Source organism: Grus americana, chromosome 5, assembly GCF_028858705.1.
Source record: "Grus americana isolate bGruAme1 chromosome 5, bGruAme1.mat, whole genome shotgun sequence".
Lineage (NCBI taxonomy): Eukaryota > Metazoa > Chordata > Aves > Gruiformes > Gruidae > Grus > Grus americana.
In genome coordinates, this window is record NC_072856.1 from 40,614,822 (window position 1) to 40,641,320 (window position 26,499).

General features: G+C 38.4%; 1 protein-coding gene across 1 annotated transcript; it reads left to right on the forward strand.

The window, feature by feature from the left end:
• The first annotated feature begins 1,175 nt into the window (after positions 1–1,175).
• On the forward strand, positions 1,176–26,308 carry COCH (cochlin). The gene is made up of 11 exons (XM_054827327.1): positions 1,176–1,321; positions 1,402–1,446; positions 6,813–6,969; positions 16,439–16,572; positions 17,766–17,828; positions 18,662–18,706; positions 18,791–18,938; positions 20,750–20,853; positions 21,624–21,850; positions 23,307–23,823; positions 24,565–26,308. The coding sequence occupies exons 1-11, from the start codon at positions 1,297–1,299 to the stop codon at positions 24,738–24,740; spliced, it is 1,641 nt and encodes a 546-aa protein (XP_054683302.1). The 5' UTR covers positions 1,176–1,296; the 3' UTR covers positions 24,741–26,308.
• Positions 26,309–26,499: the final 191 nt, after the last annotated feature.

The following is a 26,499-nucleotide window of genomic DNA, read 5'->3' on the forward strand; positions in this document are numbered from 1 at the left end:
GGAACAGCCTTCCCAGCAGAAGTTAAACAGCGGATGCCGGCAGCCAGCAAGGAATCCGATTTTAAGGCATTCGTTGAAATAAAGGCACTCCTGCCTCTCTTCCCACCCATTCATAAGTAATCTGATCATTTCACACTCGTGCCAGCTAATACTTTACGCCATATATGCATGTATACATTGAACTACGAAAAGGAAGCAAGCTCTAAAGTGGAGTGTTTTGTTGGTTTGGTTTGGTTTTATTTTTTCCTGGGGGGAGTTGTTGGGTTCGTTTTTGGTTTTGTGGTTTTTTTTTTTTTCTCTTTAAGAAAAGATTTTGCTTAAATGCAAGGTAGGTACCTGTAGTATTCACGCTGACATTTTAGACCAAACACAAACGACACAATAATGCTGGTTAGGGTATTTCTATCTCTTCGAAAGAATAAATTAGTCTTAAATTCCCAGTCCTCTCTTTTGCAGCACCCCGCGGAACGAGTTAACGCCACAGCACCGCCAGACTGGCCGGGGCGAGCGAGGGGCGCGCGGCTCCGGGGGCACCGGCCGTTCTGCCCTCGGCAGCGCTTCCCGCGCTGGTACCGGGCAAGAGGCGAGGCAGAATGAGCTGGGTTAGTACTCCTGAAAGCTCTGCCCCTTCATTCATTTTGGAGAAGGGCCAGGTGGTGTGGCGGAGTAACTGATAGCTCAGTCGTATTGTTTAAGATACCTGAAATAAAGATGTCTGAAATAAGGTATAATAACAATAATAATGATAATAATAATAATGAAATAGGTATTCAAAACCTGCAGGTGGACGGGAGTTAGGGGAGTGTGCAGGTAGATCTGGAAAGGCAAACGGCAAAGGGATGTTCACCGGGCACGGGAAGGTCCTTATCCCCCCTCTGCCTGTCCGGAGCGGACGAGCCCCTGCGGGAGGTAGCGGGGAGGAGAACGAATAGCTTAACCTTGTTGCTTAAGGCGGCTTTGGAGCGCTGTTCCCGGAGGAGCCAGGCTGCGCCCAGGTGGAAGGAGCAGGCGGGGGAGGGACAGCAGCACCTGCCGGGCCTTGCCCAGCGATAGGGCCGCCCAGCCCGTGTCCGCTCCCTCCTTCCCTCCCGCCCCGGCCACCCTCGCCCGCCCTAGTGCTCATGCGCCTCGGGAGAGGTTTAAAGCGGGAGCGGCGGCTGCTGCCGGCTGTAGAGCTCCGCGGAGGTGCTGGAGCAGCGCGGAGGGGGCGGTGGTTTGCGGTGTGGCGGCCCGGCGGGCTCGCTGTGTTGTCCTGCTCTCCTCGCCTTGCCTCCGCTCTCGGGGTGCGGGCGCGCCATGTGGTTAGCCCCTTTTCTCCTCGGTGGGTATCGCGGGGAGCGGCTCGGGGCCGGTGGGGCGGGCGCAGAGCATCGCCCCGACCCGCTCGCTCTCTGTTCGCAGGTGTCTTCCTGCTCTCCAGCCCCGTGCGCGGGAGCGACGGCTCGGGTGAGTTGCCCATTCTCCACCTCCCCACGGGGGGTTTCCCCCTCGAACCGTCTCTGCCCGTCCCTCTCCGGCTCGGCGCTTCCCGGCTCGCCCGGTTGCAGCCGCCTCTCGCCGGGATGCGCTGGCAGTCCCCGCCGGGTGCCCTCCGCCTGGACCCCCGCGTGGTGTGGGCGTTGCCGCGGGCGGACTGTCCCGGGGAGCGGTGCGAGCTGCGGGGCTGCCGCCGCCGGGGAGGGCTGCGCGGGGTCGGGCTCGCAGCGCTGCCCCGGGGCCGGCCGGACCCGCCGTCTAAGTCTCCTCGGAGGTGGCGCCGGGGGAGGCTGCAGAGGGGCACGGAGGATGTCTGGGAACGCTTCCGAACGGGGGTGAAACTCCCTCCTGGGGGAAGGAGAGCAGTGGTGACAAGTGTCCCCATCGAGGGGAGTGCTGATACCAAGAGTGAGTGGGGGTGTGTTGGTGTGCGTTATAAAGGCAATGTTTGGTAATTTGAGGATCTCTGGCATATTTCTGACCATGGAATCGATTAAAAACTTTTTAAACCTGCCCTGCCGTTATTTTGACCTGGAAAGCAAAGATTGTACTTGACATGCCTAGCAGGGCAGGGGCTGCCCGTGGCTCTGTGCCCTATTGGACTGCATCCCTGCTGCTGGAGAGTGGGCTCTCCTGGAGCCAGAGGCAATCCACGGGAACCAGGAGCCAGGAAGCAGTTGAAGAAATAAATCGTCAGAAGGAAGCAAGCGGTTTATCTGCCCCTTCCAGGGGAGCCTTTCATCAAGGGAGGGCAGGAGCCTCCAGAAGGATGTGCTTCCAGATGCAGGCCTGGCCTGCAGAAGGTGAGTGACCTCAAGCTTCTTCTGAACTGTTGTTAAGGATTTCACAGTCACTAGGAAGCACGATTTGCTGCTTGTTTTGTGTTCAGTCAAACATTTGAAAAAGTCTTTTGTGCTAAACTGATAATAGCTATATGTCACAGGAGTGCTACAGCTAAAAAAAAAGGGAAAAAATGCACAGCGAAAGAAAACCTACTCCAGCTGCAATTCCTTTCCTTCTTATTTTACAGATGCATTACGGGTGAAGTGCTGACAGTCTGTCAGGAAACAAGTGAAAAATGTTCTGTAATGCTTCCTGCCAGGGTTGGAGAAGAAGCCTCTAATCTGAAGGTATCTGGATTTAGCTGGTAATAACATTAAGGGAATATTAGCTAAAATAACATTAAGGGAATATTAGCAAAATGGAATATTAGTACCAGGGTGTGTTTGTAATATAAAATGTGAACTGTTACTGTAAGATACTGTCTCTTACCATTATTCTGAGCCTGAATTCAGCAGCATTTGGTTATTGAACTAGAAGCTTGCAGGAACTTTTATAGAAGTGCTTAAATTCTGTTGTTCAAAGTAGTGAAAGAACATGTGTTTCCTCAAAAGTCTACTGTATTTAGGCTCATAAGTACTTGGGGAGATCTTAAAGGACCTTTCCTCATATTACCCCTGAAATACATACAAATAGTGTGGAGTTCAACAGTTTGATGGGTGAGTGAGCATTGGCATGTGATGGTGAGCAACCTTAAGTTGATCAGAAGACAAGTTTCAGATTGAAATGAATGGTGTAGCCCTGACCAGACTTGTAAAATGCCATTGTCCTTGCCCAGATCAGGATATATACTTAAGATTACATTAATCAGTATGCAATCTGTGAACATGTGTTCCAAAATATAAACAGGTGTATTTCTACTAGTATATCTTTTTTTCTTAGAATGGACAAGGTTTGTAGGAGTATTCCTTGCATACGATATAAATAGCAGGCTTGTTTGAATCCTCAAGATAAAAAAGGACTTCAAATATTCCTGTTTTGCCAAGAAACAATATTAAATACTAAAAGGAATCAGAAGCATAATAGGGATGTACTTTCCTATTTTATGACTCCTAAAGCTATCTTACACTTAGGAATCCCTAAGATTTTTTTTATAATAATGTACATAGGGATATTTTTTCCTTTGCATAAACAAGCTTGGCTTTCCTAAAGTGATGCATGGAAACTTCAAGATTAGAGAAGTTCAGATTTTGGCTATGTACTTTATTTTTCTAGAGTCTTTTAAATTAGTGACTCCTGTCAAAAATTGAGAACTCTTAGGCTCATCTATAAGAAACAGCTATTCAGGGCAAATCGGAGTGGGATGAGGCATCAAAAGGATGGAAACTGATGGAATAATGGAAAGCATGGTTATTGGATGGATGTTTTAGGAGAAAAGTGAGCCTTTGCTTTTTTTTCTTTTCTAGGTCAACGCTGATGGAAAATATTCATCCCTACCTTTAAATATGGCTCAAATCAGGAAGAAATACAGTTTCTTTTCTTTGTACTTCTGTTTTTATGGTGTACCCTGATAAAGCGCGTTTCTGTGAGACTTAAAGAGTGTGTGTCTGGTCAGAGTGAGATGATGGTCACTCAATTACAATTCTGAAGGCCTAATTTTATATCATGTAACATAGGTCTCTAGCTTTCATCAGAGTCCGGAATGGGTAGGAGTCTAGGACTGAGTCTTTTCCTGTAAATTACAAGCTTATCTTTCATTGTCCCAAAAATACATGGATTTAGAGTACTGGATCACATAAGTATCTGGAGAAATGTCTCAACTGCTACTGCTCTTGCATTCTTAAATTACAATGATTAAAACATACGGGTTTTATCTCAGTTACTTCATCATAGCAGAAAGATACACGAACAAAACCAACTACCTTCAATTTTAATAGTAATATATATTAAATTTGGGAGAATGATTAGTACGTAAGCTGACAAAGAACTATCTATATTATCTAGTGTTCAGACCTGATTAATACATTTCCCTGTTCACAAGGGACTACTTGTAGTTGTATGGGTTAGATTGCTGATGATACTTTAATGAGGAAGAACACAATCCACTGCAGAGTTGATATTGTAAGTCTTAATGTTGGTACCCGGTACTTCTCATTTTGATACTGCATCTAACATTTCTAATGTTAGTCTCATCTATAGAATTATAGCTTATAGAAAACTCTATCTACATAGAAAACCAAAATGAAGTTGTTGCTTTTTAATTAACAGCACCATGTACTTCAAAGTGTGTGTTATTACTTCTGTGCTGATCCAACTGAGGTATGAACTGCTAAAGGCCCTAGCTATAGTATGCCAGCTCTTCAAATCACACAGCAGCAGCTTGCCCCCTTCCCCCTCATGGTGTAGACAAGGTTCATGACAGTATTTAGGCTGCCAGTACATAAAAATGCCATGGCTGGGCTATAATGGATTTCTGTGCTTTCACAGCCAGGGAAAACAAGCAAGATTTTTTTTCCCCATCTTCTGTGCTATGTAAAATATTAGTCTGACATATGACTCTAATTAGTAAGTACCTGGTAGTGAGAGAAATGCAGATCTCCAAGTGATAAAGGGTTCATTAACTAGACATGCCTAATTATTGTCTTTGAATTTCTTGGCAGGCTGTGCACATAGTCAAGTACAGTACATTAGAAATGACAGGTATTAAAACTTCCTGTGGTGTCTTGCACTTTTAGAGGCTGGGAAAATGTTGCAGGGTGCATGGCACAAGCAGTACTGTGAGAACAGAGGTTACCAGTGCACTCACTGTAGTGATTCCTCCAAGGACATCAAGCCTTTTAGCTGCTATTTGATTCTGAGGGTCTTGCTAGTTGGCAGCCTTTTATCTTGAGAAGGGAAAAATGAAGTATTTACTGCTTTCTTTTTTTCTTACTCTGGACTACATAGACATATTTAGCATATTTAAGTTACATCTTTGTGCTGGCAAATAGCAGCAAAGATTTTTCAGGAAGATGTGATTAGGTAGTTTAACATAATTTCAGTACAGCGTTAATGAGTAATACATATATGTAAGTGTAAAACTACATGTATGGTCTATAAACATATGTTAATTTATGCAGCCAGAATGAACAGATGCATTTTCCTGTGCACCTCTGGCTGTAACTGTTCTGCTTTTCAGCTCTAAAGTCAGTGAGCTTAGCAGGAGGTATGATCTCTTCCATCCGCTGATGAGGAGCAGTGTATGCTCCAAATATTTTCAAACAACAGTGGCTTATGTTAGGGTCAGTAAACACCTTATGGTAAGAGTGAACAGGGAGTCAGGTGAAAGACAGATCACTGATCCCCTAAACGTACTCTCCTTGGGATATAATGTTGTGGTGTATGCACCGATACATTGGCCAGCCTCTGTCAGCTCTCATCTTCATATTGTGAAAAAGTGATACTCTGAGTGCATATAGTAAAGGTTTGTGCACAGCGAGGGCAATATGTGCTTTTAGGAAGTTCAGAATAAATATCCAGTTATGGGTTGAACTTATGATGCTGAATTGATGTTGATTTCAGCCAAAGCCCTAACTTGCTGTGCTACCAGAGCAGCTGAATGTGCTGCCCTGTGTAGTAGAAGGATGATAGTGAGTATCCAACATAACAACCTCTAAGTTTTCAAAAGAAAAAGCATCAATTTGCCAAGCAAAATTGTATACTGGTGTAAATCTGTGTCTGCATACCTACATTGCACACATGCAAGCCCGGTGAAAGCTTAATTATGATAATCTGAGGAGCAACTCTTAAGGCAGTTCTGTGTGAAAAATGCATGTGTCTCAGCTGAATAACTTCTGTCTCACTGGGTGAATCTGACAATCCTTTGTGCAATGATAATGATGTAAACTTCATTGCAATGAATTGATATGAATGTTCTAGATGTTACCCATCTCCTTGCCCCAGTAATATAGTATTCCTTTTTTCACGCTGGCATCAGTAGGATTTATTGCAGGGGCTAAGGGAACTGCTGCTGTCAGCCTGCTTCATGAATGCCACTGAAGGGAACGTTCAAAGTTTCCCAAGTTTCCCGAGGTTCATAGATGTATTATGGCTGGAGATTACTGTGGGGATATCAGAGTCATTTAATTTCTTTCTTGGAGAGTGCCGCCCACTCCTATGTTCCACCAGCTGTCAAAAGTCTTTCCCTTGCCTTTCTGTTTCTGCAGTAAACTTACAGATGTGAATTGGTTTTCCCCCTGTAATATTCCTTGGATATTTTAATGTTTTTAGTGTTGTTTACTCCTTTTTTTTACCCTTTCCACCTTTTCCTGCTACTTCTTTCCCATAAGTAATTTAAGTGTGTTTTTCCTTGTCATAACTGTACATTTCTAAGCTTCCTCAAAGATGTCTTTAGAGACGTACTGGAGCATAAGACAAGACATCGTACCTAATTTCAAATTGAAACATTGCTTTAAGCTTGGATAGATTAAAAAAGCAAACCCAAAACCCAACAAACAAAACAAACTAACAACAAACCCTTAAAACTTTCAGGTCACAGGTTCTTCTTTTTTCTTTAGCTTCCACTGCTATCACATGCTTTACAAGAGGACTTGACCTTAAAAAGGAGACAGAAGATGTCCTTTGCCCAGCAAATTGTCCTCTATGGCAATTTTATGTCTTTGGGGATGGAGTTTATGCCTCTCTTTCCAGTATCTGCGGAGCTGCCATACACAGGTAAGTCAGATGATTTCTAATCAATGTGTTAAGCAAGTTTATATAGTCTTGCCACACTTTTAAATGTAAAACTTTTTACACCATCTTAATGAAGATATTTCTGGACTTCGGGAAACATACTAACTCAATAGGAGTGTCATTAGGAGAAGAGAGAACAAGGAAGAAAACCTGCAAGATGCCTAGCCGTTCCTATCTGAGTTGTGTTTAACTGTTCCTGAAAACCACTTTATCTGAAATGGCACAGCAGCAGACAGACTTTCACTGTGAGATTACTTATGTGTCACTGGTAGACGTGGAAGGATATGGTGTAAATAGTAACTAATTGGAGAATAAAAGCAGAGTCACTTTCTGACTTTCATTTACATTATATTTTTTCTGAAATTTTTGAAATCAGTTTAAGCTCCTTTGCAAACAGGCCTATCCATGATTTGGATAGCAGTCCATAGGCTATTACTTTTAATCGGTGTTATGTGGTTTTATTACAGCATTTCTCTTCTGATAGTTGCTTGCTGGGTGTTAGTCTACTTAATGATCTCTTAGACCAGTATCTAGCTGAATTCACTTCTGTATCAAACAGAAAACTGAAGACTAAGAAATATATGCAGATAACACATGTTAAATAGATGTCATTAGAAAAGCAATAATAATTCTACAGGGGAAGGGAAACAAGCTGACAGATATCTTATTGAGGTTATCTAGGGGTTTGGGGTTTGGTGGGTTTTTTGAAGAAAGGACAAAGATTTAATTACTTATTTGCGAATTCTCTCTTGGATCAATTTTTAATAAGGAAATGTTGGACAAAACCAGCTGGAGACAGAGAGCTATCTATTGCAGATGCCTGTGTAAGCCAGACTGATTTCTGACTGTCAGTCTATAGGGAGTTTCAGACTTTGATTTTAATACTTTGGGAAAGCTTTTGGTTATAAAGGAGGATTTTTTTAGCTTCATCTATTAACTAGCTGTACAACATGGTACTTACTCACTTAAACCTTTTCACAATATGCTTCCTACTACAAAGTAGATTCAAAACTTTGTAAGGTGTTATGACTTTTAAGGTAGAACTGACATTTCAGCAACAGAAATTTGGATTAGACATGAAGACAAATTTAAGGACAGACTAGATGGCCTAGGATAGTATAAGAATTGCAATAGACAGTGCAGTTTCCAAAACCAATAAACATCATCTGTCTAGAATAGCTAGATAATTATAACTGATCCTATCTTGAAGAAAAAGTACAGACTTGATCATCCTGCCCCATTTTTGCTATTTAATCTGAGAATTTTGTAATTAAATATTATGAATATATTTAAAAGTAAGACTTCATGAAACTTGAGTTTCAGGAGGCACTCTTGACACAAATCATTATATTGAGGTATCATACTATATTACAGAGAAATTTTTAATGTCCTATTCCTATGAATGAGAGTTCGTTAGCATTTGTGGATTACGATATAAGATATCCAGAATCCCTTCAAGTATCACTGAACTTCTTAAAACTAGTCTTATTTAGCTTCTAGGTACATTCATGTTAACATATACATAAGCTACTACAGGTAAAACAAAAATCACACCATCTTATTATATTTGTATATTCCAGATAAGACTACTGCTGCCCTTGCAGAAAGGCTGAAACTATTCTTAAAAGCTTAAGTGAAACAAAGTGTTTAAAAGAAATAGAGGAATAGTTTCAATCTTATTCCCAAATAACAGAAAGAAACTTTCAGAATATATTGATGTGATGCTGAACTCTGCTATCAGAGTATTTTTTTATTTTAAAAAAAGCACCATAAAATTTTACAGGGAAATAAATTACTAGAAGATAAAGGAAGAAAATAAAGGGTTTTTAAGTTAACATTAATTGTTTGATACTTTAGTATGTATTTTTTGGCATTTAAGTATTTTAAATAATATTTAGGGGGCTAACTTTACTACCCAGAAACTTATTTAAACTTTTATAACTTTTAACAAGACTTCCCAAATTCAGGATATTTTTTTAGTATTTAAACTTCAAAGTAAACTATTTTTTAAAAAAAATTTAAGGAGAGGTTTTGAGTAGAAATTCTGTTTGGAATTTCTCAAACACGATAAAGGAGACTAAGACCTGAGGTACTAGAAGGACAGCTAGAAAGAACTTGGGAGGTATTGTGGGGGTCTGTGTGTATTTGTTTTTAAAGCTTAAGAGTTAATTTCAAAGATAATTATATGTCTCTGTGTATGTTTTGCTGCTAGAACAGGCTTCCTTTTGATCCTTTTATGAAAAGAATGAATGCCTCCAGTGTGCTTTAAGTGTCATCATGAGTATTTAAAAAAGTTACATTTCAGTTCTTCACTTTTTCTAGTTTAAGTATACACAAAAAGTTTATGAATGTCTGGATCAAATGTCTTTTTTTTTTAAAGATAGGGAAACTGAGATTTCTTCATGTTGTCTTTTTTCTAAGACTATGTTTGTATTTAGTGATGTAGGTATTTATTTTTAACATTCTGTTTCTTTACTGGTTGCCAAAGATCTCTTTACTTAAAGAGAAAAAAGCTTTTGCTCTCAAGATCTTTTTGCAAAGGCACTTAGGACTTGAGTGTTTCGAAATGTCATGAAAGTTCCTAACCAGCCCAACTAACCAGTGATCTTAAACTTCCCATGCTAGTGGTGACTGATGGTGAGAGAAATCCCACCAAGAAAGCTGGTGGAGCTCGGTTCCCCTGCACCTGGGAGCTGGTGCTGCACCAGCTGCAGGAAAACAGCAAGCCCCATGCAGCTAGGCTGCAAGATCTGTTTTACTCTCTATTAATTTAAATCATTGGGAGTTGGTAAAAGTAGAATATTGAAATACTGAAAATGCTGAAGAGTGGAATACTGAAATACCAGAATACTGAAAATGCTGAAAAATGTTCACATGATCTAGACATTTACAAAAGGAGGTACAAGAAATGGAAGAAACAGATTTCTTTTCAAGATTTGTGTAGTATTCCCCTAAGATAATGAAGCACAGGCATTTCTACACCACTTAGGTCTTAACTAAAGTCTGTACCTAACTATGTGTAGTAATGTTCTCCAGGCCAGAAGCATAGGAGCATAGAAAAATATGGATTTTTCCATAGTCAGTGTCAATCCAAATTATACCTCTTGTGAAATGTGCACCTGTCTGTAAAATCTGCACCTAACAATGTCTCCACAGACATTGCAAGAACAAAGAGGTGTCTAGTAGCAATGAAGGGATTAAAATATACTGACCATTCTAATCTGTCTCTTCCTGTAGAGATGTACATTAACAATGTTCAAGTCTTCTGAATATGATCAATTGTAGTACAGCATTTGGAAAAAGCAGACTATAGGTGAAAAATTCTATTTAGGAGAATGCTGGTTTTAGAGACTAAGTTGGGGGCTCTTAGTCCTTCAGCATTTCATACTCAGAACAGAATTTGTTACATGAGAATGTTTTGTTGGTTTTGCTGCAACTATTAGCAGCCATAAATACTGGTCCCAGTGAAAAAGGATTGCTGGATAGAGGAGAGGCAATAGCTGTTTAGTTGTCAGTTAATTTCAGTGCAGGCTACAGAATCCAACAACAACATACAAAAACACTTGCTCCTTCTTGCTCTGTTGCAATGGCTAAGCTCCATGTTGGTGTCAAAGTAATGCCAAGAACATATTGCTAATAGCGAATCACTATAATTTGCTGTTGTTGTGATGTAACTAGATACCTGCTTTGAGAATTTTGGAAATTTCTTCCAAATAACTGGAACAACCACATACTAGTTTAAGCACTGAGTGAGTACCAGGCCTGTGCCACAACAACTGTTGCTTTTGTCCTATGTAATGCATTAGTCAGACAACTATCCACCATTTCAAGAAACTTCAGTCTTGGGAGCAGTGCTTATTTTTTTTAACTGAAAATGCTTGTGTGAGCATGGGTCTGTGTTCCCTTCCACATACAGTCCAGGTTGTGGGCTGGGTCCAAACTGAGGCCCGATTCCTTCCATTTATATAAACTAAATAATGCTTATTCCTATGAGTAGTTCCATTACTGTGAGGCAATTAAGACAACAAAATACTATATAGTGCATATAAAGAATTCAGCAATGAATAAATCTATATACTACAGATGAATAAGCTTTCTGGCTGTTTTAGTTTGTTATATTTGGCTTTTTCTCTCCTTATTTTATGTGCAGTTACTCTCAGGAAACAGAATATTTATTTAATATTGTTCTTTTTCTGGGCAGAAGAATAAAAGATTTATTTGTCGGGGGAAGAATGGAGAACCTCCTACCAGGCTGACACTATGCAGGCATGAAGAACTGAGTTAAATCTACCACTGAGTGATTAATTGGATTAATAATCAGGAGGTCAAATGAAGGACTAGGTTCTCAGCTTGTGCAGTTCTGTTCTAATGCCAGTTCTACTAAATGGAGACCTAGCCCAATGTGGGAGTGTTTAGATGCTAAATAGGCATGTAAGCTTTTTTATAGCCTTCCTAATTAGTTACAGGATGGAACAATTTCTAATTGAACATCAAGGTCTCAAACTAAAGTGTAACAAAAGCATATCATGGTATTACCAAGCTGGTCACAAAGTGACCACAAACACAGGTGATGGCTCCTGAGCTGTCCTAGTGTTTGCTGGAAGATTATTGACAAAAGGGTTGTCTGGCCAGAGGGATTTCTGAACAGCTGTAGATCCCCTGGGAAACTTTGGCATAGTGCCTGCTTCTGCTGCTGAGCCTTCTTTCCTGCCAAAAGCAATAGGGGTGCAGGGGAGACAGAAAGAGTACAACTTAGGGGGCCAGAGCATGCTGGCATGAAACCCTGAGCAGCTCTGTATTGGTGATTGAAGGCAATCAGGCAGCAGTAGGTAACTGCAGTTTGGAGAAGGGGAGGATACTCCTTGGAGTGATGGAGAAAGGCAGATGATGTGGAAGGAGTTTGGTGCAGCTGCTGTTAATAGGAAGGAAAGATGGGAATTTGGGTAATTCAGTTATCCTCAGGGACTTAAGACAGCTATTTTCATCCAAGGACCCTATAGGGAATGCCAGCTGCTGTCACAGCCAGCACACTGTTAGCAATGGGAACAGGAACTTTCAGGTCAAAATTATGCTCTTGGGTAGCATGGCAGGCCTTCATCTTTCTGCTCTCTCCCTTCTGAAAAAGCAGATAACCTACCTATAAACATATGATGAGCACAATGATTAGCATAAAAACATACCGTGTGAGTTTCTGAGCAAACATTTTGCTTTTGGATTGCAAGACTAAGTCTGTTCAATGTGTACTTCATTTAACAGCCCAGTAGCTGCCTTGCTGCCGTTGGGCTTGGGACCTTTCCTTGGTGTAGAACATTTAGTCTATGTTCAAATCTATTTCTCTTTAACATTATTATACAACAAGGGGAAAAACACTCTTTGTCTATTTCACTGACAATGTTTTGTTATGTTTAGACAGTTTTATCTAGCTGATCCTTACCTTACACTTAGAATTAAGTTCATTTAAGGAAATAATCTTTGCTTCATCTCCATTTTTTTTTAAACAAGTCAATAGCCTATAAGCATGCTGCAGAAAGCGTTCTCTCCATCAGCCAAATTTGTTGCAATTATTACAAATCCTAAGAAACAATGGAAAATTTACCCAGAGGAAAAAGATTTTTTCAAAAGGTGAAAATCTTGTTTCCTTTTTCTTTTAACAGGAGATAGTATTTCAGTTTTCTACTGCTGTGTCTAAGATTACTGACTGCAGTTACACTTATAAGGGTCATCTCCCATGGCTGAACAAGTCTTTTTGTGGTCTGGGTATCAGCTTTGATGTGCAGACTCCTTGAAAAATTAAAATTCCTTCATAATTCAGTAAAGGCAAGCCAGTCCTGTATCCCTTTCTCTGAGAAGGCAGAAAAACAGTTATTGCACTTTACTTTGAGGAGGTGCATGAGGCTCTAAAAAGCTTCAATCCCATCTGCTTGTTTACCTCAATTCAGATTAAGTATGTTTTAGATGAAATTCCTATCTGCCATAAAACCTTCCCATATCTTCTGCTGTCCTTGGCCAGTATAGTCTCTCCCATGAGCTATTGTGCAGTGAGGTACTAGATTGCTTCCTTGTGTATTTGCTTTTCTGTTTAATTTGTATGCATTTTTGAGTGAAAAATACCATTTAAGTATAAATTCTGATTTGTTATTAACAGTGAAGCTAGGCAAGAGAATGGACTGATAGCTTTTATATAAAGTTGCTGCCAAGTAGCCCTGACCGTAGCATGGAACACAGAGTAAGGAAGTAAAAGCTGTTAATGGAAAAACTGCAGAGTTCCAGTGTAATCAAAACAGCTGTGGCATGCAAATCAATCACACAGGAGCAAAGAACAGTGGTGAAAATCAAAGCAGATTGTAATGACATAAATCATACTGAGGAAATGCATAGGCACTTCTTCTCTGTTTAAATACCACTGCAGATCTACACAAAATGAATCTCACTTTTAAAGTCAATCGTAAATGATTGCAGAAAAGAATTTACCAAACTGATTCAGAATACAAAGGCACACTGACAATATGGTTTATTCCACTTCAGCATCTATGAGCATGCGCTCTGAGTAAACTTGCTGGAAGAAACATCCCACGTAGAACAAATGAGATTGTAAAAGATGGCTTAAACAGTTGTTAATTTACCTACAGAACAAAATAGCAAGAAAAGAGGAATAACTTTCATAAAGCTATAGTTCATGTTATATTCACCTCTAATAGCAGCCTCCCACTTGCTTTAAAAATAGCAGAGCTGTCATATGGAAATAGTGTATCTTCAGAAGGCAGTCTAGAGCTTTATGACTTGTGATGAAATACAGAATCAAGTGTTTTCAATAAATAGACAAGAAGCAAATAAATCTACTCTGGTTTCAGTGGAAAGCTTCTGAATTTGATGGAGACTAGCTAGATTTCCCCCCCCCCCCCCCCCCCCATCAAAATGAAAATCAAAATTAAAAGACCAATAGACAAAATAGAAGAACAATATAGACAAAATTAGTCACACCATGACTAAAATAAACTGAAATCATTGCTTCCAGGAATAATTCTTAGGTTGAGCTTTCAGTATGAATGTGTTCTTGAGTTTAATACAGCCAGCGCTCAAAGTTGTGAGTCCACAACAAAGGAAGTGGGAAGAGATACTAAGCTTTCCTTGGGAGCTAACTTGGGCATCCATCAGGTTTGCTGATGTGAGCTCAAAGTAACTGCACTAAAATTGCAAGTATAAACTTAAACTAGAAACTGTTCCAATTAAACATGTATTCTGTTTCTGACACATATTTCCTTATCCATTAAGACTGAGACACTAGGGAAGGCTTGAATGCCAAAGAGAACTGGGTAGGTATTGGAGAAGAAAATTATGTTCCAATTAGACTGAAATATTCTAAACACATTAATGTGTTATTTTGCCTTACTGAATTGTCCTGTCATTAAAAAACAGTGAGAAAAAAATTAGACCAGAGCATCTAACTGGTTATTTTCAAAAGAACTGTAAAGTGCTGTTTGAATTTACCAAATTTTTAAATCTGATTTTAAACTTGTTCAGGGTAACTTTACTAAAGTTCCTCTGCCTATATACTCTATACAGTATTCCTAGATAAGAAAATATCTGTACATTTTGAAACTACTACCACAATCTTCCAAGTTACAAGCACTAAATATATATAACAGTTCAATTTAGAAATGCAAATCATGTCCATGAATGAAGAATGTATTTTAACAGTGGTCCACAAGGAGATTTACGTGGAAGCCATCTTTGCCACAGATACTCAGAGCTCATACTACCAGAAATATATGCAAAATTTTCTAATCTCTGGTCTTGATTATTCTACTTTCATGATGTTTTAAAATCAGATTAGGCTGGGACCTATTTATTTAGAAAAATAAATACAAAGACGCACATTGCTATGTTTAAATAGTCTTGAAATGGTTGTTTGTCTCCTGCAGTACTGTACCTGCCCAAGTACTAAAAAGCATCAAGATTTTATTCCCTCTTAGAGAAGCTCAAAAGAATTACTAATTAGAGAAGCTCAACATTGAATTTTGGCCTCTAAAAATAATAACCATTCTTTCAGGAGCACATAAAAAGAGATCTAACTAGTTCTGATGCCTATTATTGTCACTTGAGGTATCCAAATATAACCAACCACAACAGCCTCTCTGTGAAAAACAGTGAAGTTCTCTCTGGGCTGCGTTTAACCCTGAAGTTTCCTAAATGCATAAATCTATTGTCCTGCTGGGTGTTCACATGATCCTTAAACCGTAAGCATCAGTAAGATTTGCAAATTGGCTATTCCTTCATTTATTTCAGATGGCAGGATGGATCTGGTAAGCAATCTCAAAACCTGTTTGTTGAATCATGAAATGAAATTCAACAAGGGAAAAAATTATATATATCTCTCTCTAAAAACTTGTCTAGGGTCTGAGTGGTTTAGGTTTGACTCTCTTCTCAGTTTTGGAAAAATTCCCCCACAGATTTTGCTACAAATTTTCTTGTTGCTTCTGTGTTTCTGAACTGACTCTTCTAGTAAGACATTAAGGAGTGTAATACTGAATATGACTTTATAAGATATTTTAAACAGTAAGCTTCTTGGTATTTGTTCTGGTTTTTTTTTATTTTTTTTTTAATTAATCCATTATAACTGTATATTAAAGATGCACTGCAGTATGCTTAAACTAATGAAAATAGCTATGACTTTTTAACTATTACCTAAGTGTTCCAAATTCTGAGGCTGCAATTTGGTATGTTACTCTACATCTCTGTCAGTAAAAATTACACAGCTGAATTGCATCTATTGTTGATATACTATTTCTAAGTCTAGACTGAAAGCACTCTAGAATTTTACATGGATTGAGCTAACTTAAGCTTATTTAATTCATTTCAGATTTTACATTTAATGTTTACTAGAGGTGAATAAGAAGAGTAAGATGCTTTTGGCTCTGTTCTTATAATTATCAGTAATCTGACGACTGCTTTCAATAATATATACCATTTCTGATTTCAGTCTGCAGTTGCATAACAAGATATCCTACATATCCATTACTACTATAAACAGTTATTTTTCTTCCCAGTTTTCTTAGCTTTGGTCATTTTGTAGTTAAGCATTACCAAATTTTGTTTGTCACAAATATTCATGAGGCATAATGAGCATAATGAGCTCAAATGTGTTGTTGGAGTTCTTTCCTTTAGGAATTTACATGTCCTTGAAACATCACTCTTCTGCATCAGTCTGAACACTGCCAGAATTTTAGAATTTCCTGACCTTTTTTTCCTAAGTCTATGTGGTGCTCCACAGAATAGTTTCTTTTAAAAGTCTTTTCAGCTACTTATAGCTTGTTTTAGCCTGAACACAACTGCCTGCCTATATGGCATGTTTTTCATGAGGCTAGTGTCCAATATACTAATGATGGTATAATGGTTTGAATTTCCTTGTGATTAAAGTGTCTAATTTATAACAACTATTTTTGTATCTCAGCGGGGTGATCACTAATGCAGGAGGAGCTGTAAGGGTACAGACTCTCCCAGGACAAGAAAACTACTCTGCTGTAAATGCCAATGGGATCCAGTCTCAGGTGCTCACAAGATGGGCTTCGTCTTTCTCAGTGACTCGTAGGTGGATCACACTTACTATTTTGCAAACTATATTTGAAATATTAACAGAACTGTAGGAAACTTCTTCAATGCTCCTGTATGCATGAACAAATGTGATTGCTATCTGAAGTGTAGTAACAACAATTTTCACTTTTAATTCATTATCTTCATTTTCCCACAATTTCCTTAAAGTACTATTCCAGCTAGACTAGCTAGTCTGTAGCAGAAGCCAATACATAAAGATGGATTACAGTTATTTAGAATATAATGACATGATAGCAGGCAGTTGACAGTACAGTTCAACAACAGTTTAAGCTGATCAGTCAGTGCTTCAATCCTTCAGTCCTGTCCTCCTACCACTTCCAGCTGTATGGTTTTTATCCCTTCTCTCCCCCTGCCTGCCTTTGTGCAGGCAGTGGCACTTGTTGGGCCTTTCAAAGAGCTTGTGCAGCGTTCCCTGCAAACGGAACACTGACCCTCCAAAAATAGGAATAATGTCTACTTAGATGTGATGTGCTTATTAAGCTACAGTGTGACATAGTGGTTTTTCAGAAGTTTTTATCCGCATATTTGAGATGCTGTGCCTGATTGCAAATCAGTTATTGTGCCCTGCCACTTGGGTGAGGATAAACCACCCTCATAAAATCGTATAAAGAAGCCTACTAGTTATATAAGTTGTTGTGGCTTAAAAAATATTGAAGTATATGTGTTTTCTGGTATATTCTTCCAAAATTTGGGAAACAGATCTCTCTAATGCATTCTTATTGTTAACATAGCTAAAATTCAGCCTACTATCCCTAAGATACTGGTAATCCTTTTGTAGTGTCCATTGCAAATTAATAGCTAAGAACTTGGAATTATAGGTGCTTTTGGTCAGGGTGTAAGTGAAATCCACTTCTCCAGATCAAGTCCTGAATTCATCTGCTAAAAATAATGGCTGCTACAGCTCAAAACCTCTCAGCAATTAGGTATGCTATAATTACTCATTAGCTGCTGTTGTTTCAAATGCAGAAGCTCAGAGAAGTTCATTACCTGTACAACAAGCAGTGTAATACTGGATTACACCAAAGATCTGTCTAGGCCTGTGTCCTACTCCCAGAGCAGCTAATGGCAGATGATGAAGACAGGTTATTGGAAATACAGTATTCTTCAAGCACTTCATATCTAAAACACTAAAATACAGTAAATTTATTCTTCCAATATTTGAACAGGTACCAAGAACACAGCGCTTGAAGCAGTTGGACGATCAGTATCAACAGCGCGTCCTTCTACAGGTATGAGCTCTCTGCAACAGGGAAGCCGCTTGTGATAAGATGTGCCAAAGTGCATGAATCCAGACCTAAAATGACATGTTTCATACAATCCATTTATTTTTAAAGAAGAAAACATATACAATAACTGTTTTGGCGGTATATCTTTCATCAGCAAAAAGAGGAATCATGTAATCGGGGAGATTGATTCTGATTTCAGTAGTGTTCATGTAAATTAAAAAAAAATTGAATTAATTTGGAAAAGTAATGTAGATAACATAAAGGAAGAAAAGAGCTCATGAGCTCAAGGGATATTCATTCCTGTTAAATGACAGAAGACAGAGATAATGCATTCCTTCTTACAGAACTATTCAACAGCTCTCAGGATTTGCACAGCAGAAATTTAGATGTTATCTGAATTTCTCCAGAGAAAATGCTGTATTAAAAGGCTAGATCAGTTTTTATGAAGGTTAGTGGTACATAAATACTGGACTTGGATGTTGTTTGTGAATAGACCATTTGCTTTACAGTTTAAGTCATGGTTTGCTTCTAAACCATTAAAACTGTGCACTGAACAGCAGGATGGCTAACTGAGAAATAGCGAGCTACAGCAATCCACCCAGCTTTCTGTGTTTCAGTAATCAGCTAAGCAGGTGTGGAATGTTAAACTGTTTCATTTGAAAAAGAATATTGTCCAAGGAGCAAAGCAGTAGTGCAAGTTTACTAATAAAACTGATTAACAGTTCCTACTGCAGATAGATTGCCATGCAATTCTTGGTGTCTGAGCTTTTTCTGGTTCACTTTTGGCCATTCATCATCTTGCTCTTAAATGATCCATGCTGTTTCCTTCACTGAAGGTAAAAGACCTAAGAAGCCACTTGATAAAAAGGCTGGAAACAAAGGTAAGAATCCACAAATTTAACTTTTGCAAAGCAAAATCCTAACATTTATTTGTTATTAAGTCTAATTATTTTGGATGTTCACAGACTGTAAAGCTGATATTGCATTTCTCATTGATGGAAGTTACAACATTGGCCAACGTAGATTTAATTTGCAGAAAAACTTTGTTGGAAAAGTAGCTGTGATGTTGGGAATTGGAACAGAAGGGCCTCACGTTGGAGTTGTACAGGCCAGGTAAGAACAGATCTATAAAAAATATAACTGAGCGATTAATAAGAGAAATCAATTAATATATCACTCCCTATTTTGCAAAAAGTATTCACTCAATAGTGGCTGATAAATAGCAAGAGAAAGCAAACTCTCTTCAGCTGTAACACTGTTTGTTCTGTGCTGTGCTGAGATGTCCATGTGAGAGGACGTGACAAATTTGATCATCTTCTGCCTCTGTGATACTTGATATTTGGATAGAGAGCAGCTGGACTTTTCCCAGCCTCTCTGCTGCTTACAGTTTTGTAGGTCATTTTAGTGAAACAGCAGAAAGCACTCTGCAAAGGAGAGATGGCTCTTTTTAAAAATTGTAGAGAGAGAATTGTCACAAACAGCTATGTGCATGTACGAAGCAGAAAGCTGCTCTTGCCAACATATAGGTTACTACAGCTAATATTTTCAAATTATGAATGGTCACTTTTTTATTTCAAGGCTATTCATAGAATCATTTAGGTTGGAAAACACCCTTAAGCTCATTGAGTCCAACCATTCATACTACTGTGTATGGTTGTAGACTGCAAAACTGTCTAAAAGCCACTGCAACATCCAACGCATCGGTAGAAGGTTTTTTGTAGCCACAGGTTAGTTTGCTAGTGCTCAGCGATAGCAGTTTTCCAAGGCTTCATTACTTTGGCTATGGCTTCTGGAATAAAGGAAGCACAAAGAAACCTTTAACTTACTTATTCCAAGAAGATGAAACATCTGCTAGATTAACACATGGTTTCTCTATCACACCTTTCATCATTAAAGTCCGTTCCTCTCCCCTGCCTTTAGATGACTGTAGAGTAGATGTCTGAGTCTGATTTAACGACCTAGACTTACTTTTATAGTCACTAGAAAGACTACATTCATGGTACAAACCATATGAACTGCTTTGGATGCCTCCTTTTAGGATGTGATGAATTCCATCCTGAAAAATCCAGTTTCTATCCACTGTAGACATCAAAAGCTAGGGGAAATGAACCCCATTCTTGATGTCCTGGGTTTAAATACAATAAGGTGAGGAACAATTTGTGGAGAAACTGAGTAATCGGTTTAGCACCTTCAATGTTCAACTCTTCTACATTAGAAATTAATCTTACAAGCAATAATCTTTCTATCTCAAAATGTACCATTTTAAGTTATTCTGCCATGAAAATCAGCGCTGCAGGCACAAGGCTTCATTCTAGTGATTCTGATGCAGGATCAGGCTATTTATTTCATAGCAGCAGCTCTTTGACCTGCTGGTGTTTATCCTTCTACTCTTTGCATGGCAAAATAAGAATTTCTTTTGGTTTACTACTGTAAATCAAAAGTGAAATCTGGAAACTTAGCATAGCTAAAATCTTTCATTTCTTAAACCAAGTCAGTAGCTAGCATACCTTAAGACTTCCCAAATTAAATAACTCAAGCTGCATTTCACAGGATTTTTTTATAAAGAAGGTATTATACAAATAGTAGTAAACCTACCAATTTTCAATTACATAAATGCAGTTAGTTTAACATTTGGCATGTTCAATTTTTTTTCTGTATGTATTTTCAACCTAATGTTTTCAGCTGCTTGATAAGCCTAAGAATCAGCCTGTTCTTAAATTACCTACCCAGGTAAATAAATTCCTCTTGCTAAGGATTGTGAAAATTATTAAGCAAGGAGCATACTTCTGTTTTATTAATTAAAAATATAAAGAATAATATATATTACCAAGAACAAAATTATTCAGTGTATTTTATCTTGCTAATGCCGTAGCGGTACGGAAAATGAACTATATACTTTATTACTGTTTTATTTTTTTCCACAGTGAACATCCAAAAATTGAATTCTATCTGAAAAACTTCACTGCTGCAAAAGAAGTTTTGTTTGCTATAAAGGAATTGGGGTTCAGAGGCGGCAATTCTAATACAGGTGAGTCCATCCTTCCATGCAAATAGAAATTACTTATTAACATATTTATGTGTGTGTATATACTGAAGTTCTTATAATTCAGTTACGTAAGATAGTGTTTTAAATGCCATGCGTATCTTAGGTTCAACGTTTTTCCACTAGAACATTGCTACATCTTACATTTCATTTCCAGAAGTTAGGGTTGTTTATTACACATTTAGAGTAGAAGTGCAAATATCACTTCCTGCTTTTAAACAGTGATCAACTTTTCACTGTTAACAGTGATATCTTGAGACAAATTCGTATCTAAAAGGCTTAGCATTTCATTTTTGTTGACTGGCTAATTAAAGAGTTAGAATAAACTTAGAATAAGTAGTAAGTGTTTGTGAAGAGATGTTTGCCAAATGAGGAAACCGAGGGTTCCAAATATATTGCAATTCACAAGCTAAATTTAGGTAGCTCCTCAACTTTCCTCCTTCCAATTCTTTTGGTGAGCACTAACATACCTACATCTTACTACAAAACCAGACCTGTGGGTGAAAAAAAGTCAGTGATTTTTTTTTCCTCAGCTTTATCTGTGGATTTTTTTTTTTCTTGTGGGGGTGGTTTGGTTGGTTGTTTTTTAACTTATAGGTTGCTCAGGCTTCATTATTATCCAATTTCCTGGGACACTATTTTGCTTTTACACTGGGTGAGACCTATAATCATAACAGAAATGCAGCACAATTTCATACAGGGAACTGGTACCAAAATGTAATCACATTCGTTCTTCATATTCTGTTCAAAACCAGGGAAAGCTTTGAAGCACACAGCTCAGAAATTCTTCTCTTTGGAAAATGGAGCACGCAAAGGAATTCCCAAGATCATTGTAGTGTTCCTAGACGGCTGGCCCTCAGATGATATAGAAGAAGCTGGCATAGTGGCCAGAGAATTTGGAGTCAACGTATTCATTGTATCTGTAGCAAAACCCACAACAGAGGAGCTGGGAATGGTACAAGACATTGCTTTTGTTGACAAAGTAAGAGAGAATATCACTATACATTTTTCAGTCATGGCTATGATTCTAGAGAATTTACTTCATGCTAAAATCCTAATGAACTCATTCTTAATATTTTTATATACATATATCTCCAAAAAACCAATGAAATTATCCCTGCTAATAAGTGATTTGAAAGAATAGCACTAGGAAACCTAAAGAAGCACTGGGTGGTTTTCCTGCTAAAGAGACTACACAAAGGGTACCAAAGTGGTATTGCCATCCTCCTAGTTGAGAGTCTTGGCCAAGTTGTGACTCCTGGACCTTGTAATTACATGAAGATACTCGGAATAGGAGAATCCCCTCACCTAGGTATGGTTCAATGTGTCACAGGCAATGGAATGCAGCTATGATATCTCCTATCCTGAAATGGCAGACAGGGAAGCATACCTTTCAGTACCTGCTCTATGGATGATTATTTACTTACTTTCATTACACACAGAAAAGTTTGAGAAAACCAGATCCTAACAAGTTCACTCGTGAGCCATTCATCTTGGATGAAAAGTTTTGGATCTTGCTCTGTATGAGTTCGAGTAGAAATTCAAACACAGATCACCTACTCTCGCATGAGCTTTGTAATCACTAGGTCTTTACTTACTGTCCAGTGAGAAAACCTCTCATTTTCCACAGGGAGGTTTTAGATGTCTAATTTCAGCAGAAACTTCATAGTTCAGGGCATGAGCAGAATGAGGGACTACAGCTCTGCTGCTTCTAGGCACAAGATAGCTTGCTGCTAATCCCAGTGGTATTGCAGGCAGGTCCAGCTCCTGTGTACTCAGGCACAGAAAGAACCTGACTTCAGGTGACTGAGGCCTGCTCTTCCCTTCTGCATTTTTATCTTACCCAGATTAGTTATCACCTTGGAGAGCTGATTTCAAATTTAACCCCTTTCTCAAATACCTTGTACTTTATGTGCATCTTATGGAAGCCAGAGGAAAAAGAAATTTTACTTTGAATGACCTGGAGCTATATTTCTACCCAACTGTACGTCTGTGTTTATGACATTATAGATTAAAAAAATAACGGGCTTACCAGATTCAAAGGGAAAATACAGAGACTAATTTTCAGTGGATAAGCAAAAATACAGATCTTTCAATCCTTTGGATATTTGGTAGTATGACTTACTTTGCTTTCAAAAATCATAATTTCCAGTTATTACAGTTCATATGAATAAAGTTAAATGATACGAAATTTCCAGAGCTCGAGGGGCAGAGCTGACTGTATTATTGAATAAAATAAGCTATATTATAGTTTTAACTGACTTCAACTGCTGAGGTTTGTCCTCAATTTCTTTAAAAACAAACAAAAAACCCACCCCAAACTCCCACCATCAGGCTCCATTTTTACCCTGTCTTTGAAAGAAAATCACAGATGCCTGATTATTACCCATACAGCCACTGTGTCAGTATTCACCTGTTGACTTTTTGTTTTCAAACAGGCTGTCTGTCGAAACAATGGGTTCTTCTCTTACCAAATGCCCACCTGGTTTGGTACTACCAAATACGTGAAACCTCTCGTCCAGAAACTGTGTTCCCATGAGCAGATGTTGTGTAGCAAGACATGCTACAACTCTGTCAACATCGGTTTCTTGATAGATGGTTCCAGCAGCGTTGGAGACAGCAATTTCCGCCTTGTGCTTGAATTCATCAGCAACGTTGCAAAGGCTTTTGAGATCTCTGACATTGGTTCCAAGATTGCAGCTGTGCAGTTCACATATGATCAGCGTACCGAGTTCAGCTTCACAGACTACACCACAAAAGAAAAGGTCCTCTCGGCTATCCGGAACATCCGCTACATGAGTGGTGGCACTGCTACTGGTGATGCCATTTCTTTCACAACCAGAAATGTGTTTGGGCCTGTGAAAGATGGACCTAACAAAAATTTCCTTGTTGTCCTGACTGATGGTCAGTCTTACGACGATGTTAGAGGACCTGCTGCTGCTGCACAAAAAGCAGGTAAATGACTTCTCTTTGAAGGCAATGGAAGCTAATTCATCCTGTTTATGCTGTATTGTGAATGTCCAGATTTTAAACACAGTTTGCAAATACAGCCCCACTGAGTGAATCAAGTACCCATACCTGTTTAAAATTCAGGAAAATGTGAGCTCTAAGGAACTGGTTGCCATTAGGATGGAAAATCAGTGCTGGAGCCAGGTATAAGTGGACTTGCTCGTGGCAGCTCAGTTAAAAATGTACACCCAGTCTTATTTTCCTGAACAGAAGAGAAATTAGTAGATTAGAGAGCCAGGTAGTGAAGTCCCAACCAATGATGCCATCCAATATGGCATTACTGCTGTATTCCATCGTCATCTAGGAAGGAAATAAGCTCTTTTGGCCAAAAAGCTTATCAGGCTGCTGATGCTTAAAGTATTAAGCATACACAAAGGATCCAAATTTATTTTTAAAATTATTTTACACAGTATTTCGTGTGTTTCAAGACTGACATTGTAACTACTACATTCATGTGTCACAATAAAAACAGCTAAGACAGTAGCTCTTAAGATACCCCATACTTCCTTCAGGATTCTGAGACAAATCTAATTCCTGAAATCTAATCAACTTTGACAGACTGCAGGTATTGAAACATGCTTTTCAGATCCAGATTAATTCATGGATGTAGACGTGACTGTTTTTCTTGTATCCATAGGCAAAATGGTCTTAACTTTTTCTTCTTCTTACTGTACTATTACACTGTAGGAATAACCGTCTTCTCTGTTGGTGTTGCCTGGGCACCTCTGGATGATCTGAAAGACATGGCTTCTGAACCAAGAGAATCTCATACTTTCTTCACTAGGGAGTTCACAGGATTGGAGCAGATGGTTCCTGATATTATTAGAGGCATCTGTAAAGATTTTTTGGACTCTAAACAATAAAGCAAAAATCTGCTGTTGGATATTACTACTTTTGAAACTAAAAATCATGAAACTGAAATGGTCCCTCTAAAGTACAAATGTTTTATTCTTATATATATTATCACAATGCAAGGGAAGAAGGGCTATTTTTTGTTCCTGTAGTCAGCCAAGGATTCTTGTGAGCTTGTTAGAAGTTGTACTTAATACTGGAATGCAGAATTTGGCCAACAGCTATTATTTTCAATACGTATATAGTATCCTCAAGTTTAAAGCTATGCATATTGTGCACTTAAGGCTATCGGATATCAGCAGAGGAAACAATACAGCTCTGACATTTTTGCTGTCACTTGCTAGATGTCTTCTCACAAGTTAAAAATAATATAATTTTAAATACATGGTACTATCTTCTATAGGCCTTCTGAAGCTTATGGTTCTGTATCTTTTCAAGGACTTCTCCTGATAGCGTAAAGTACTTCCAGTGCTTCAGTTGCGCAACAGCCATTATTGCCAGGCAGTTAAGAAAAGGTATGACAGATTGTAGCTAAACAGTGTATTTTTACTAGCTGAGGCGTTGCTATTGTGAATGATACTGCCATCTGGTTGGCAAAGTTTACAGCAAAAGACATTTAACTTCTACCCACAGATTTCTGTGGAGCTATGTTATTCAATTCTTTTGGCACAGATTTTTGAAAGGTATTTAAGGCACAGTAGTTGTTTTTGAGGATCTGGATACTAACATATTAGCTGATACTACTGCTTCCTATGCCATCGAAGTCAACAGTGATATTCATAGTATATCTTGTAACTGGATTTTTTCCTGTCTACTGCCTTTTACTGTAAAATCAAGACAAATTTGTTATTGGCTAGACAGAGACAAGAATATGGGGCAAAGAGATTCAACTAGACCACACACTGGGAACTGAAAGCATTCAAATCTAAAGGTATCTCAAACCTTGAAACCTAACTGATTTATATCAGATTACATGGTTAGAAAAGAAGAGAGCAGGCAGACACATAGAGAGATGCAGTAGCTTACAGAATAACAACTTTCTAATGCTAGGAAAAACATCTTTAAAGATGTGTGAGGTTTGCTGAAGATGAAAGGAATAGTTTTCTTGAGAAAAAGCTTTAATTTGATTTCATACCTAGTAATGTGTTGATATATTTATACCTATATGCGTGTGGTTAAAACAATACAATATTCACCAAGTTATTCCAGGTTCCTGGTGTGAAGAACAGACTTCAAGTATTCTTTAGAAAAATAAGGGGTTTTTTGCAAGTAAAATATATAGTAGAAAACAAAACAGCACTTTCCCTATCAATCTAGGGTTTCCCTTTTTTCATCCCCCTCCCCCCAACTGATTGTAAAATTCATAGTAGTTATGAAGTGGCACAGAAGGGATTGTATTCATCAGGCTTTTGTTGTGCTTTATTATTTTTTTAATAACTTATGACTGGCTATATATTACACTAAACATGAATGGCAAAGATACTTTGTATTTTTCTATAAATTGTTATCCTTAATTTTGTTATGTGTTTATAGGTAAGAATATTCAGCTATTGCTGTATAAATTCATATGCAATATCAACTTTGTGCAAAAGTTTAATTCATTTAGTTTATAAACTTTTTATAGAAATATATATTGCAAGAAAACTGGGACTGCTGCTGTTTTAATATCCTGTAATATAAAAAGTCTTTTTATCATGAACCTCATGTAGTATAGTTTAAGTTGCATGTGATGCTTCCTAACTGTATTATCTTAAATCCCAGTTTGCAAAA

Bases quoted from the DNA above. Each gene is read 5' to 3' on its own strand.
- COCH (XM_054827327.1), top strand. From the start codon at position 1,297: ATGTGGTTAGCCCCTTTTCTCCTCG. The intron at 18,707-18,790 runs GTAAGAATCCAC...GGATGTTCACAG, and splicing joins TAAAAAGGCTGGAAACAAAG to ACTGTAAAGCTGATATTGCA. The intron at 18,939-20,749 runs GTAAGAACAGAT...TTTTTTCCACAG, and splicing joins GTTGGAGTTGTACAGGCCAG to TGAACATCCAAAAATTGAAT.